Here is a 15,793-nt window from a genome sequence, read left to right as displayed (position 1 = left end):
TCTTTTTTTTTTTTTTTTTTTTGAGACAGAGTCTTATTCTGTCACCCAGGCTGGAGTACAGTGGCGCAATGTCAGCTCACTGCAACCTCTCCCTCTCAGGTTCAAGCAATTTTCCTACCTCAGCCTCCCGAGTAGCTGGGATTACAGACGTGTGCCACCACGCCCAGCTAATTTCTGTATTCTTTTTTTTTTTTTTTTTTTTGAGATGGAGTTTCACTCTGCCCCCAAGGCTGGAGTGCGGTGGCCGGATCTCAGCTCACTGCAAGCTCCGCCTCCAGGGTTCACCCGCCCGAGTAGCTGGGACTACAGGCGCCCACCACCTCGCCCGGCTAGTTTTTTGTATTTTTTAGTAGAGACGGGGTTTCACTGTGTTAGCCAGGATGGTCTCGAGATCTGCCCGTCTCGGCCTCCCAAAGTGCTGGGATTACAGGCTTGAGCCACCGCGCCCAGCCAATTTCTGTATTCTTAGTAGAAGAATACAACATTAGCCAGGCTGGACTCGAACTCCTGACCTCAAATGATCCACCTGCCTCTGACTCCCAAAATGCAGGGATTACAGGTGTGAGCCACCAGGCCCAGCCTTAAATTGTATTTCTAGTTGTTTAAGAGCAACTGCCCATTCCACAATTAGTCTTTTTTAGACACTATCCTCAATATCTAGTTAATTATTACAACTTTTACACTTACATTTAATCCTCTAAAGAATTCCTTAATTGACTCTTCTGTCACATCATAGGGTAGGTTCCCTAGAAAAGCAGTGTAGGGTGGCGATTTGGGAAGACGGCTCCGGTCGATATTGGGTTCCCGAGCAGCCCGTGGAGCAGTGGGAAGGATGGAACGGTCAATTGGAGGCGCCCTGTACATGTCGTCATCATTACTGTGCCACGTTGTTGAAACTAGGATACAGGAATGAATACAAGAATTAGAAGAAACGTCTCTCACTACTGTCATAGAACAAGAGGACCCATGTTAACTGCCAAATATTAAACATGCTATACAAGGAAACAGACAAAAAAAAAAGTGGGGGTTCAGTAGTAAGGGCACTTTACAAAAAGAAGACGCTTCTGAGATTAATTATGACACCTCAATCCTTATGCAGCAAAGAAATACTATTCCATAAATACAACTGTTCATGGAATATTACTGTGTGTCTGCTACTTTATTTTAATTATATCCCATCTTATCTTTTTAACAGTCCTGTGAGGTTGTCCCCCATTCTACAGAAAAGCAAACTCAGATTTCACACAGTAATTTGCCCAAGGTCACAGATGGTAAAGCTAGGATTCAAACCTGGGTCCCTCTTAAGAACTCCAGGTGTATTTAACGACTACTGACAACTCTCGTATTCCTAGTGGCGAGGCTGAAGTGAGTATTTTTCTGCATGGTCTATCTGCCCTTAAAAACAACAGGTCCAGCTCGGTGGCTCATGCCTGTAATCCCAGCACTTTGGGAGGCCAAGGTGGGTGGATCTGACGTCAGGAGTTTGAGACCAGCCTGACCAATATGGTGAAACCCTGTCTCTACTAAAAATACAAAAATTAGCCAGGCGTGGTGGTGCATGCCGGTAATCCCAGCTACTTGGGAGGCTGAGACAGGAGAATCGCTTGAACCGGGAGGCGGAGGTTGCGGTGAGCCAAGAGACTGCGCCACTGCACTACAGCGTGGGCGACAGAGACTCCATCTGAAAACAAACAAAAAATACAACAACAACAACAACCTTTCCCTACAGCACTGTCCATGAATTTGTACTTCAGACAACAACACTTATGGGAAGTACGACCTATATAAAATTTCCTATTTTGGCTGGGTGCAGTGGCTCATGCCTGTAATCCCAGCACTTTGGAAGGCTGAGGCAGGTGGATCATGAGGTCAGGAGTTCAAGACCAGCCTGGCCAAAATGGTAAAACCCCAACTCTACTAAAAATACAAAAATTAGTTGGCGTGGTGGCAGGCACCTGTAATCCCAGCTACCCAGGTGGCTGAGGTAGGAGAATCGCTTGAACCCCAGGAGCAGAGGTTGTGTTGAGCCGAAAGCGCACCACTACACTCCAGCCTGGGAGATAAGAGTGAGACTCTGTATCAAAAAAAAAAAAAAAAAAAACTCCTCTGTTTTTAGGAATTATGAGAACAGGTCACAAGAAAAATTATTCTTTCAGCGTGCAATAAAAGATTTTCAGGAAAAAAACAATGGTAATGAGATTTATGTCATACCTGGTAATTATAAAAAATAGCTCCTGATTATTTCTGGTGACTCCCTGAAGGTACAGAACTTGTCCAAATGACACTCAATGACTCTTCTTTATTTTCCCACCATAATTAGTGTTCTCATTCCTTTTCCTCAGACCATTTTCGTTTATCCAAGGACACTGATTTTATACTACTAACTCCTAGAACTAATTATTCCTTGGCTCTGAGTAAACATAGCTAACAGATTACACTGAAACATCACTTTTTGTTTTTAATTTTTTTGAGATGGAGTCTCGCTTTGTCACCCACGCTGGAGTACAGTGGCATGATCTCGGCTCACTGCAACCTCCGCCTTCCGGGTGCAAGCAATTTCCCTGCCCCAGCCTCCCGAGTAGCTGAAATTACAGGCACATGCCACCACGCCCAGCTGATTTTTGTATTTTTAGTAGAGACAGGTTTTCACCATGTTGGCCAGGTTGGTCTTGAACTTCTGATCTCACGTGGTCTGTCCACCTCGGCCTCGCAAAGTGCTGGGATTACAGGTGTGAGCCATCGCGAGCAGCCTGAAACATCACTTTATGAGGACCCCATAGAACTGCTTACTTTTAAAATGAAGAAAATGAGGCCCAAAAGAATAGTAACTTAAGAAGTCTGTTAATGCAAGAACAAGAACTAGCAAAGCTCTCTTAAATGACCACTTCAGTCTTCACTGCAAAGTCTGATAGCCCAAACCTCAGAATAAACCTTAGATTCTATAAAATATGTAAGATTTCAGGTGCTAAAAAATGAGTAAGTTCTTTTCAGATTACAAATGATGTGAATTATTATGTAATAGGTTTTCTCTAGAAAATAATAAACATTCCAAACATGATGACAAAAGAAAAATTACCATCTCCTTCCAGGTCATCCGTTTCATCAGCCCAGCTGACTGGTTTGGAAACATAGGTGCTTCCTCCACCAGTACCCCCATCCTCAGCCAGAAAGTCTGTTAGGGAGATAGTCTTCCCCTTCTTATTCTTCTTTTTTGCTGTTTTAAAAGGCAAGAGAAAGATTATTCATCAGTACTCAGATATTTACAGAGCTGTACAATGCAATATTGTAAAACATTATTTTCAAAGAAAGTAACATGGACACTCCTCAGATGGTTAAATTATGGCATTTCCATGAAGGGGTACTATACAGACATAAATAAGGAGAAAGCACAATACAATGGCACAGAAAGAAGAACCGAAAAATAAGAAATTTAAAAGTTGCAGAATATCTATTATGTGTAAACACATGTTTATGTATGGAAAAGGGTCTGGGTGTTTGAGATACCCCCTGGAGAGTATGTTTGGAGTATGGGGGCAACCTTTTATTTTCTACTATATTCACTTATCATTTGAAATCTTTAATTTTATAAGTACTTCTATTCAGTTACTACTTTCACTGCTCCTTGGATAAAAAAGATGAATAAAAATTTGTATCTCACATAACATATTCTGTATGGCACTTCTGAAGATTGTTTGACACTTGTAAACAAACCATGAGGAAGGAATCACAACTATCCTTTTTCTTTTTTTTGAGACAGAGTCTTGCTCTTGTAGCCCAGGCTGGAGTGCAATGGTGCCATCTCAGCTCACTGCAACCTCTGCCTCCTGGGTTGAAGCAATTCTCCTGCCTCAGCCTCCTGAGTAGCTGGGATTACAGGCATCCGCCACCACGCCCAGCTAACTTTTTTGTGTTTTCAGTAGAGATGGGGTTTCACCACGTTGGCCAGGCTGGTCTCAAACTCCTAACCTCAGGTGATCTACCTGCCTCAGCCTCCCAAAGTGCTGGGATTACAGGTGTGAACCACCACACCCGGCCCCATTTTTATTTTTCTTTTTTGAGACAGGGTCTTGTTCTGTTGTCCAGGCTGTAGTGCAGTGGTGTGGCCACGACTATCTGCAGCCTCAACCCTTCCAGGCTCATGTGATCCTCCCACCTCAGCTTCCTCAAAAGCTGGGACCACAGAGGCATACCACCATGTCCAGTTGATTTTTAATTTTTTTTTTTATTCCCTATGTTGTCTAGGCTGGTCTCAAGTATCCTGGAGGATCCTAGGCTCAAGTGATCCTCCTGCCTCAGCCTCCCAAAATGCTGGGATTACAGGTACGAGTCATGGTGCCTGGCCACAACTATCAATTTACAGAAAAGGAAACTAAGTCTCAGAGAGGTTAAGTGAAACACTAGATGTCTGTAAAGTTACAGAGACATTAGATGGCTAGGCTGAAGATAAAACCCAAGTTTTTTTCATACGAAGTCCAAGGTTCTTTCTATACACCAAGGCATCCTTGCCTCTCAGCAGCTTATTCTATGTCAGATTATCAAAACCATGGTAAAACGTACTGCTATTTGTAGTGTTCAAATGGTAAAAGTCATATTCCCTAGATCTCTCTGCCCTCTAGAAAAAATGTCCTTCTCTACTATAACAACACTGCATATGAGGATGTAATGCTAAAAGGAAAACACAAGAAAACCCTAATAACCAACACATTTAAGTGTTTCCCACCATTAAGGAATACTTAGTAATCTCCAAATGGTTCAGCTTAGTGAACTGACACTGCTCTTTCTTTTTGGTCCTCAGAACTTCTAAGAAGTCACCACCAATCAAGAACTAATTCAGCCGGGCGCGGTGGCTCAAGCCTGTAATCCCAGCACTTTGGGAGGCCGAGACGGGCGGATCACGAGGTCAGGAGATCGAGACCATCCTGGCTAACACGGTGAAACCCCGTCTCTACTAAAAATACAAAAAACTAGCCGGGCGAGGTGGCGGGCGCCTGTAGTCCCAGCTACTCCGGAGGCTGAGGCAGGAGAATAGCGTAAACCCGGGAGGCGGAGCTTGCAGTGAGCTGAGATCTGGCCACTGCACTCCAGCTCGGGCGACAGAGCAAGACTCCGTCTCAAAAGAAAAAAAAAAGAACTAATTCAGAAGAGCAGAAGGGACTCAGTAAAGTTCCAGAACTGGCCTGATAGCAGACACTACATGATTAAGAAAAGAGCAAGCAGCTTTGTTGTAAAAAAGATCGGCTTCATGGTTTTCATAATCATGAATTTCTCCTCCATGTTCCAATTGTCATCTGATTTTTAATCCAAGAATATCAAACTTGATGTACCCCTTTGTTTAACTGAAGGTTGCTTTCTCAGTTGGTATCTGCCTTTCTTCCAAAATTCAACTTTCAGGAAATAAAGGTAACCAGTTTGCTATGAATGTTAACACACAGCCTTCTGGACACAATCAGAACCTGAAGTATTACGGTCTCAACATGCAAACCAGATGAACCCGGCTAAAATAATCAAAGTTGACCACGAACATGGTATTTTCCATATCTCTCAAGTGACTTAACATTAATCCAGCTCCGAAACTATCGTTTATGATCAACCAGATCACATTTTGAATCCACCCTACATTTTTTTTTTTTTTTGAGATGGAGTCTCGCTTTGTCATACAGGCTGGAGTACAGTAGTGTGATCTCAGCTCACTGCAACCTCCACCTCCCGTGTTCAAGTGATTTCTCCTGCCTCAGCCTCCCAAGTAGCTGGGACTACAGGCGCGTGCCACCACACCAGGCTAATTTTTTTTTTTTTTAGTTTCAGTAGAAACAGGGTTTCACAGTATTAGCCATGATGGCCTCGATCTCCTGACCTTGTGATCGGCCTCCCAAAGTGCTGGGATTATAGATGTGAGCCAACGTGCCTGGCCTGCTCTCTTTTCTTCTTTTTTGCAGTGGTGCAATCATGGCTCACTGCGGCTTTGACCTTTTGGGCTCAAGCAGTCCTCCCACTGTAGCCTCTTGAGTAGCTGGGACTATAGGCATGCACCACCACGCCCAGTTAATTTTAAAATTTTTTGTAGAGGCGGGTGTCTTGCTATGCTGCCCAGATTGGTCTTCAACTCCTGGCCTCAACTGGTCCACCCGTCTCAGCCTTCCCAAGTGCTGGGATTAGATGTGAGCCATTGCACTTGGCCTTATTCCATAGCTTTCAAAGAATACAGTTATGCAGATGTGTGGTCTCATAGCACTTTTATTGGTGCAGCTCATATGCAAAGGTTTTTTTATTTTTTTGAGAGGGATTCTCCCTCTGTTGCCCAGGTTGGAGTGCAGTGGCACCATCTTGACTCACTGCAACCTCTGTTTCCCAGGTTCAAGTGATTCTCCTGCCTCAGTCTCCCGAGTAGCTGGGATTACAGGCACGTACCACCAAGCCTGGCTAATTTTTGTTATTTTTAGCAGAGACAGGGTTTCACCATGTTAGCCAGGCTGGTCTCGAACTCCTGACCTCAAAGGATCCACCCACCTCGACCTTTCAAAATGCTGGGATTACAGGAATGAGCCACTGTGCGCCCAGCCTCATATGCAAAGATCTCTGGGAGATTTTAATAAGCTAACACGAATAAGACATGAGGTAAACCACTTATAGTGCATGGGCTTATTTTAGACTTTTTCATATCATTTAATTCAAAAATAGAGTCTGGGATTAACATGATGCTAGCTAGATATCCTTACCCTCATGGGGCTTAATCTAGTATCATCAGCTAATATCTAATTATTAACCTATCCTTCCACTGGGAGGATAAAAATAGAACTGGTGGTCAGTACAATGAGGTCAAGTTCAACATAAGAACATAACAATCTGAATAAGGTATCCCTTTCCTCTTTGTTCTATATACGTATCTTCTACCAAAACAGCAGAATGTGGAATTAATCTGCCCTTTAGTCCGATTTGGCTTAAATCAACTTTGTAGATCAGTTTCTCAACTCTTACCCCTTGACTCCTTTGACAAACAAGTTTCTTCTTTAATGTTATTTGAAATTTCCAAACAAATTAAATATCATGACTAAAAAATATTAAAAGCCCTTTTAAAATCTTAGAATGTCTTTTCAAATCACAAGTCTCCCCCTCCTCTGATTGCCACCCACTCCCAGGCCCTCTGGTTAAGAAATTACTGTTGCACGAGTCTTTTTTTGGTTTTTTTGAGACACAGTGTTGCTCTTGTTGCCTAGGCTGGAGTGCAATGGTGCAATCTTGGCTCACCAAAACCTCCACCTCCCAGGGTCAAGCGATTCTCCTGCCTCAGCCTCCCGAGTAGCTGGGATTACAGGCACGCGCCACCACATCTAATTTTGTATTTTTAATAGAGACAGGGTTTCTCCATGTTGGTCAGGCTGGTCTCCACCTCCTGACCCCAGGTGATCCGCCCACCTCCATCTCCCAAAGTGCTGGGATTACAGGTGTGAGCCACTGCGCCCCAGCTATTAGATGAGTCTTAAAAAAAACAGGCTAAAATTCCGTACAGGCCGGGCGCGGTGGCTCAAGCCTGTAATCCCAGCACTTTGGGAGGCCGAGACGGGCGGATCACGAGGTCAGGAGATCGAGACCATCCTGGCTAACACTGTGAAACCCCGTCTCTACTAAAAAATACAAAAAACTAGCCGGGCGAGGTGGTGGGCGCCTGTAGTCCCAGCTACTCGGGAGGCTGAGGCAGGAGAATGGCGTAAACCTGGGAGGCGGAGCTTGCAGTGAGCTGAGATCCGGCCACTGCACTCCAGCCTGGGGAACAGAGCGAGACTCCGTCTCAAAAAAAAAAAATAAAATAAAATAAAAAATAAAATTCCGTACAAGATCTTTAACTTATTTAACTGCAGGAGCAGCACTGACTCAGTCACAACATAAGCAGCAGGTTTAAAGGAAGTAGCCCTTGAAAAGCAAAATCAATAAGCCTAAAGTAGGTGCCCGTGTTTGTTCCACTCCATTTCATTCCAATAACTGAGAAAAGATGTTATCTAAATCCTCCATGCCCTTTGCTTCCCCAATACCCAGGCCCATTACATGTTTAGATTTCAACAGTGTTCCCTCTGCTTTATAGGTAAAGCACTGTTTAATGCTCCAGGTTTATCAATCCTTTGCAGTTCAACAATGAACTGGTCCAATTCTTTAATTTTCTCTAAATCTTATGTGAACTGGTTAAAAAGGTAACAAATCAATCAGCTCGCAAAACAAAACATGTCCCAATTATTTATACATGGTCTACAGTGGGGAAAAGACACCACCAGCTCTTTATATATCCATACAGGTTTAATACAAGATCTTAAAAACGGAAATATTGCTAAGTCCAGAAGCCCTTAAACAAGAGACAACACATTCATGGTTTTCTTAATAAACAGAATTTGTTGTAATAGACACTAAAATAAATACAACCTACTTCTTAACTCAGAGTTTCTCTATTTCAGCACTACTGATACTTTAGCTTAGGTAATTTCTTGTCATGGGGGGATCTTTAGCAGTATCTCTGACTCTGCTCATTAGATGCCAATAGCAACCCCTGAACCCCATTCCACTGTGACAACCAAAAGCGTCTCTGGACACTGCCAAATGCTCTATGGTGGGATGGGGGTTTGGGATGAAAAGACTGTCCCTTAGTTGAGAACCATGTTCTAAGTGATGATTCACTTCAATGAATAAAAAGATAAATGAAAAGGAAATGTTAGTCCTATACAAAGGACTTTTCTTTGGGGGTGATAAAAAGGTTCTGAAATTAAATAATAATGATGGTTGTACATCTTTGAATATACTAAACCCCACCAAATTGTATAGGGCCTTGCTGTGTCACCCAGGCTGGAGTACAGTAGTGAGATCATGGCTCACTACAGCCTTGACCTCCAGGGCTTAAGCAATCCTCCCACCATAGCCTCTCAAGTAGCTAGGACCACAGGTACATGCCACCACCCCTGGCTAATTTAAAAAAAATTTTTGTAGAGATGTGGTCTCACCATGTTACTTAGGCTGGTCTTGAATTCCTGGGCCTAAGTGATCCTCCTGCCTTGGCACCCCAAAGTGCTGGGATTACAGGTGTAAGCTACTGCACATGGTCCAAACTGTATACTTTAAAAGGGTAAATTTTATGGTATACAAATTACATTGAATAAAGCTGTTATTAAAAGTGAGTTCTGCCAAATTCTCCATAATTAAAGGCTACTTTAGGCCATGCGTGGTGGCTCACGCCTGTAATCCCAGCACTTTGGGAGGCCAAGGTGGGAGGATCACCTGAGGTCAGGAGCTCGAGACCAGCCTGGCTAACACAGTGAAACTTCATCTCTACAAAAACTGCTTGAGCCCAGGAGGTGGAGATTGCAGTGAGCCGAGACCAATGCCACTGCACTCCAGCCTGAGCCACAGAGTGAGACTCTGTCTCAAAACAAAAACAAAAACAACAAAACAAAAAAAGCTACTTTAAATAATGAATTAATGATTAACAAATGTTTCCCTAAATCAACAACATTGTATAAACACAATCAATCTACCCAAATAGAGTGCCTAAAATTAGACTAATTACATTGGTGTTTAGAGCCCAGCCATGAAAAGACATTTCATGCAATGCAATATCATAATATTTCACCTTCACCTTTACTGCACTATATAGATGCTCCCCGACTTATGATAAGACTATCAGGATAAACCCATCTCAAGTAAAAAAAGCATTTACTATCCAGATAAACCCACTGTAAAGTCGAAAAGATCCCAATGCAAACCACCCTTTGATTCAGTTGGGGATTGGGTAAGTTTAGCATAGTAGAGATAAAGACTAAGTCAGAACTCATAAGCTCCACCATCTTGACTCCCGCACAGGTTCAGTTTCATGACCTCTCTGTGCCCAATTACTTCATTTTGACACAAGAAGAAAGATGCCATACTACCTTTTCCTTATCCCTTCAGGGATATTCAATTTGATCATTTACATAATCAAAGTAAGTGCCCAATGCATGCCATACTAACCATTACACAAAATGGGAGACAGGAGCTACACAAATTCAAATTAAACTTCTTGATTTGAGTACTTTCCTACCATTGGGACCATAGCAGTATCTATCACAAATTTAAGAAACTGGTTCATAAATGTACATAAGACAAATCTAATTACAAATATGCACTTGAAATACTGTATTCGTCAGTTATTTCCTCTACCATTATGAAAAGAGAATTCCAGAATGTTTTGAGATGAAACATACCTCTTTTTTCAATGACTTTACTTAGAAACACTGCTTTATGTTAACTGACAGTATTCTGTATTGGTATTTAAACTTTCAAAGAGTTTTAGTTTTAGCCTTCTGGGTATCTTACTCCCAGAATAATATATACATGATAGAGGATGGAATTTGAAACTAGGTAATCTGTAAGCAATATATAATGGCAACCCTTAAAACCATTTCACTGTGAGAGTAAGCAGTGTATGAAAACAACCACTGCAGAGCATCTTCTCTCTATAAAAATAATCAAATGAGATGTCACACAGGATGGCATTTTGAAGCATTATGGAAATGAAAGGCCTGTGCATGAGCTTATGTATGTTATTTCCAATTTTAAAGTTTTTTTTTTTTTTTTTTTTTTTTGAGATGGAGTCTTGCTCTGTCACCCAGGCTGGAGGGCAGTAGTGCAATCTCAATTTACTGCAATCTCTGCCTCCTGGATTATAGGCGTGAGCCACCGTGCCCAGCCCAACACCCCACTACTTTTTGTATTTTTAGTGGAGACTGGGTTTCACCATGTTGGCCAGGCTGGTCTCGAACTCCTGTTCTCAGGTGTTTTGCCCACCTCGGCTTCACAAAGTGCTGGGATTACAGGCATGAGCTACTGCACCCTGCCCAATTTGAAAGCATTTTAAATGTTAAACTGTATCAAACACATTTGATTCCCTCTAGGTAAGGGGAGAGCAGACAAATAATGACCACTTTCCAGATAAAGAAACTGAGATTCAAGAGGTAACTGGCTTGTAACAAGTCTACTAAAGTAGTCACAATGAAAATTTAAGAGAAATGAAAAACTGCGTATTTTTAAGATTTTTTTTTTTTTTTTTTGAGATGGAGTCTTGCTCTTTTGCCCAGGCTGGAGTGCAGTGGCACAATCTCGATTCACTGCAACCTCCACCTCCCAGGTTGAAGTGATTCTCCTGTCTCAGCTTCCTGAGTAGCTGGGATTACAGGCACGCGCCACCACACCCAGCTAATTTTTGTATTTTTAGTAGAGACAGTTTCACCATGTTTGTCAGGTTGGTCTCCAACTCCTGACCTAGTGATCCGCCCGCCTCAGCTTCCCAACGTGCTGGGATTACAGGCGTGAGCCACCGCGCCCGGCCTTGAAGAATTCTTTCTAAGCAAAGCAAGAAATTAAGTGTACTGGCTCAATGTATCAAGTTTCTAGGAATTCAAACTATCCTCATTCTATAGTTAGTTCTGAGACCTACCTTAGTTCTTGAAGGTCAATAATGGATCACACTGGAAACTGGTATTGCTGCAAAGAATTTTTTGGTCTCATTTAACAGTAAAAGAGGCATATGAAGTTGTTTTATGTATTTTCACACAGAATACATAACATCCATTTCCCTCATCAGGGAATACTGGTTCCTTCACAAAGCCAACCTGACTGGAAAAGAGGAGCGGGGAAACAATCCGATAAACCCCAGATTCCTCAAGGGCAGACTGAAAGACGTGACTTGTGCTCGGACACCAGCACCAGCTAAAAAGATTTACTGAAGTGAATTAAAAGAGATGAGAGTTTTCAAGGGGGTGGAGTAAATATGGAAGAACAAGAAAATGGGACGTCACTGAGTAAATCCCTTTAATCACTCTGGATTTCCCTCAACTTGGTAAAACCAAGGACATGAATTGCTGTCATGTCTTCCGCCTCTAAAAAATACACAAAAGTTAAGAAAACACAAATTTTCTTCACTAAATTACTATACTAAACTGTGAAGGTGGCAAATCCAGATGAAGTAAGTACTTTAAGTAATGATTAGTTTAAAATATATTTAGGACTTGTACTAGCCCACTGGAGAAAAAAATTTGAACATTTTTGTAAACTTCAGATGCTTTCGGGCAGCGTCCTAAACTGATGATGACACCTTGATACTTTTAAGTTGCTGAGGAGTCTCAAAGATTATGAGCTTGCTCTGCCAGCTGAGAGCAGTGTGGCCTTAAATAATATTCCTCAGCTGAGAAATACCACCAGCTCTCTGCAGTACCTCAGGATCGAAGGAGACGACAATGCACAAAAGTGCTTGGTCAACTGTCAAGTGTTACACCAACGAAAGATCTTCAAATGCACCTCAAATTTCTCAACATTTTCCAAAGCCAACCATAACCCTTAGCTTCTTTGTAACAGAGATGATGATTTACTGGGTAAGAAATGAGCACCCAGAGATAGAAGTCTAAATAATGTTTTGAAGAATGCAAGGTCATGCCAGAGAAAACAAACTATATTACCCAAACTGAAATCAATGCTACAAGATGTTGGGTCATCACTGCTCTTACAGGCCCAATAGATATGTAAGTAGACTTGCAAGGTAACTTCCAAGGTTGTCTAAAGAAGTAAGCAACTCCAGTCACTAGTAATACATAAAGTAAGCAACTCCAGCCACTACTAAGCACTATCTTAAAGTACCTGCTGGTAGTTGTACAGTTACCTTAAAAAAAAAAAAAAAAAACGGAAATCTACCATTGGAGCTATCCAAATTCAACCAACATGGAAGGCCAGAAGAGAAACCTGATCCTTGCATATAGTTGCGCTGAGTAAAAATGCCTCCAACTGAGTATGAGAAAAAAGCCTAGAAGGAAATCTAGGTGCACACCCGTGCTTCTCCAACACGTGGGTGCACCACACTGGGTTCCCCACCCCCCAACAGCACCAACCTCCAAGCCTAACACACATACCCTTGGAAGAATACAGGCACAGGGCCACACTCTAGAAAGGGAAGAGACAACCTAAAAGGACATAAAAAGAGCGCAACACAGGCGCGCTAAAAGCTTCCCATCTGGGTTCTAGCGCAAGGATTGAAGGCGCGCCCGTCTCCACTACCCTCGTGTCTCCCACCGCGCACGCGCACCACTGCCTTCCCCCGCCCCTCCACCGACTCGCGCTCGCGTTCCAACTGCTCCCCCCACACTTATTCCCCTGCCCCCGACTCCGTTCCGCTACAGCCTCGCGCCTTGGAGACGTAGCCTAATGTGCACTCGTCCGCGCAGCAACCGCCTCCTTCCTTCCTCCACGCCTTCACGTGGGCACGGTGCTTCACGTCTAGTAAAAGGCCTCGCACCACCCGCACACCTTTCTGCGCCTCCTTCTCCAATTCAAGCCAGAGTCCACCATTACTGCCTATTCCAATCTCGCGCAGAAAGGGTGAAAAGAGTGTGAGGGGGAGGGGAAGGACACCTTCCCCTCCCCCCCAAACATCCCGAGGTAGTAACCTAACATGGCTACGCCGCCAGCCTGCCGCAGCCCTCAATTCAGAAAGGAACCGGTGCCAGCAGTTCCCCGACTTCAGGAAATCAGTGGATCACGCTCGGAGGGGGGTTTCCGAGCCCAGTCCTTGGCCGCGCTCGGGGGCTCGCTCACCTGAGGCCGCCATGTTGGGAGAGGGAAAGAGAACGCAAAGGACCCGGATGAGGCAATCACGTGATTATAGCAGGCGCGTCGGGCTAGGAGACGCGAAGCTGGGAGGGGGCGGGGAGGTGAGGACGGAGACAGGAGGCGGGGCGGCGCTGCTCTAGGTTCGTAAAGCTGCGCGGCGAGGTGGCACGGCTTTCGACGGGAAGACATGCGCGACATGTGGCCAAAGGGGTGGGGCCTGGGTTGTCGCGAAACCCCTCACGCTTTACGTAGGGCTACACGCGAGCGCGGGGCTGGGGTTGAGCCCTGGCCGGCCTCGTGATGCATAGACTTCCTGCCGGAAGAGTGACGGGAAGGGTGGGGCTTCGCTGCTGGTTCCGCTTACTCTGCACAGAGCCGGTGATGGGTGTGGCGAAATGGGTGTTCTGGAAAGGGAAGAGTCTGAGTTTAAAGTACTTTTTTTTTTTTTTTTGAGACGGAGGTTCGCTCTTGTTGCCCAGGCTGGAGTGCAATGGCGCGCGCGACCTCGGCTCACTGCAACTCCCGCCTCTCAGGTTCAAGCGATTCTCTTGCCTCAGCCTCCGGAGTAGCTGGGATTACAGGCGCCCGCCACTATTCGCTGCTAGTTTTTTGTATTTTTAGTAGAAACGGTATTTCACCATATTGGCCGTGCTGGTCTTGAACTCCTGACCTCAGGCTGTCCACCGCCTCGGCCTCCCAAAATGCTGGGATTACAGGCGTGAGCCACCGCGACCGGCCTAGTTTTTAAAAGCCGCATCAGAAATTACTGAGTTTATTTTTATTTATTTTTATTTTTTGAGACGGGGTCTCGCCCTGTCGCCCAAGCTAGAGTGCAGTGGCGCGATCTCGGTTCACTGCAGCCTCAACCTCCGGGGCTCAAGCGGTCCTTCCACTTCAGCCTCCCGAGCAGCTGGGACCACAGGCGAGCACCTCCAGGACCAGCTAATTAAAAAACAGTTTTTGTGTGGAGATAGAGTGGCGGGCGTGGAGGGGGCGCTGTATCTCTCTATGTCGCCCAAACTGGTCTCGAACTCCTGGGCTCAAACATTCCTCCCTCCGTGGCCTCCCACAGTGCCGGGATTACAGGCGTGAGTCACTGCTCCCGGCCGGAGTTTGTTTTCAAATTACTTTTTGTAAAGGCAAAACAAATCGAGCGTCTTGTGTAAGAATGGCTTTAATGAGGCATGTTCAGACGGAATAGGAAGGTAACAAATGCTGAACACTTAATTCCCATGGGCTTTTACCTCATTTAATGCTCCGATTTACTGACTAGGTTTAGTCAAACTTAGGCCTTCAGGATTTCTGAGACTAGGGCTATTCATGCTTCCCCTAGCTGATGTTCCATTTCATTCATTCAATGAAAATTTTTGTTGCCCACCGTGTGCCAGGCACAGACATTTGTGGGTACAACATGGACTAGAACTGTCCCAAAATAGGTTATATTCTAGTGGGGGAAGGACAGATATATAAGCAACTAATAAATAAAATATTACAACAAGTATTCTGTGAGTACTTAAAACAAGGTGGTGTAATGAAAAGTGATTGGGTGCAACTTTAGATTGCCTGTCAGAAGAGACCTCTGAGGAAGTGACATTCAGACGGAGATCTAAATTATAAGCTGCCAGCACTGGGAATGTCTTCTGAAGAGGTTTAGGAGAAGACAGGATGTGCAGATGGGATTGCTGCAATATGGTGGGGGCAGGGAAGGGAAGGATGGTACAGGATGAATCCTGAGAGATAAGGGCTGGATCATGTGAGATTGTGTAACCAGGTTTAGGAGGTGTTTGGATTTTGTCTCAAAGGGATTGGGAAAGTATGGAATGATTTAAAGCAGAAAAATGTCATGACTTGAAATAAAATTTTAAAAAGGATTATTTAGTATCCTGATGTGAGTGGTGGTTACATGGGTGTATATCTAGAATTCATATACTTAAGATTTGTGTACTTTATGTAAGTCACGCGTTAATTAGAAAAAAAGAGATTACTCAGGCTACTGAATGGAGAGTGCAGTTGTCAGAGGCATTTGAACCAGAGCAACTCCTTGAATAGGGCCGGGTAAAATGAGACCTACTGGGCTGCATTCCCAGAAGGTTAGGCATTCTTAATCACAGGATGAGATAGGAGGTCAACACAAGTTATAGGTCACAAAGACCTTGCTGATAAAACAGCATGCAGTAAAGAA

General features: G+C 44.0%; 1 protein-coding gene across 4 annotated transcripts in view; it reads right to left on the bottom strand.

Moving 5' to 3' along the window:
* EIF4B (eukaryotic translation initiation factor 4B) overlaps positions 1-13,935 on the bottom strand; it is a 37,600-nt gene extending 23,665 nt beyond the window's left edge. For all 4 annotated transcript variants that reach the window (XM_023211022.1, XM_023211023.1, XM_023211024.1 and 1 more), the window contains exons 1-3: positions 13,597-13,935; positions 3,077-3,214; positions 688-896 (exon numbers count right to left, since the gene is read on the bottom strand). In XM_023211022.1, coding sequence (XP_023066790.1) covers positions 688-896; positions 3,077-3,214; positions 13,597-13,609 — 360 coding nt within the window. In that variant the 5' untranslated portion in view covers positions 13,610-13,935. The remainder of the gene's footprint in view (positions 1-687; positions 897-3,076; positions 3,215-13,596) is intronic.
* Between the last annotated feature and the right edge of the window lie 1,858 nt (positions 13,936-15,793).

The sequence above is a fragment of the Piliocolobus tephrosceles genome, chromosome 10, assembly GCF_002776525.5.
Source record: "Piliocolobus tephrosceles isolate RC106 chromosome 10, ASM277652v3, whole genome shotgun sequence".
In the NCBI taxonomy this organism is placed as follows: Eukaryota; Metazoa; Chordata; class Mammalia; order Primates; family Cercopithecidae; genus Piliocolobus; species Piliocolobus tephrosceles.
The sequence above is the reverse complement of the archived record's forward strand: the minus strand, read 5'-3'. Positions and strand labels throughout refer to the sequence as shown.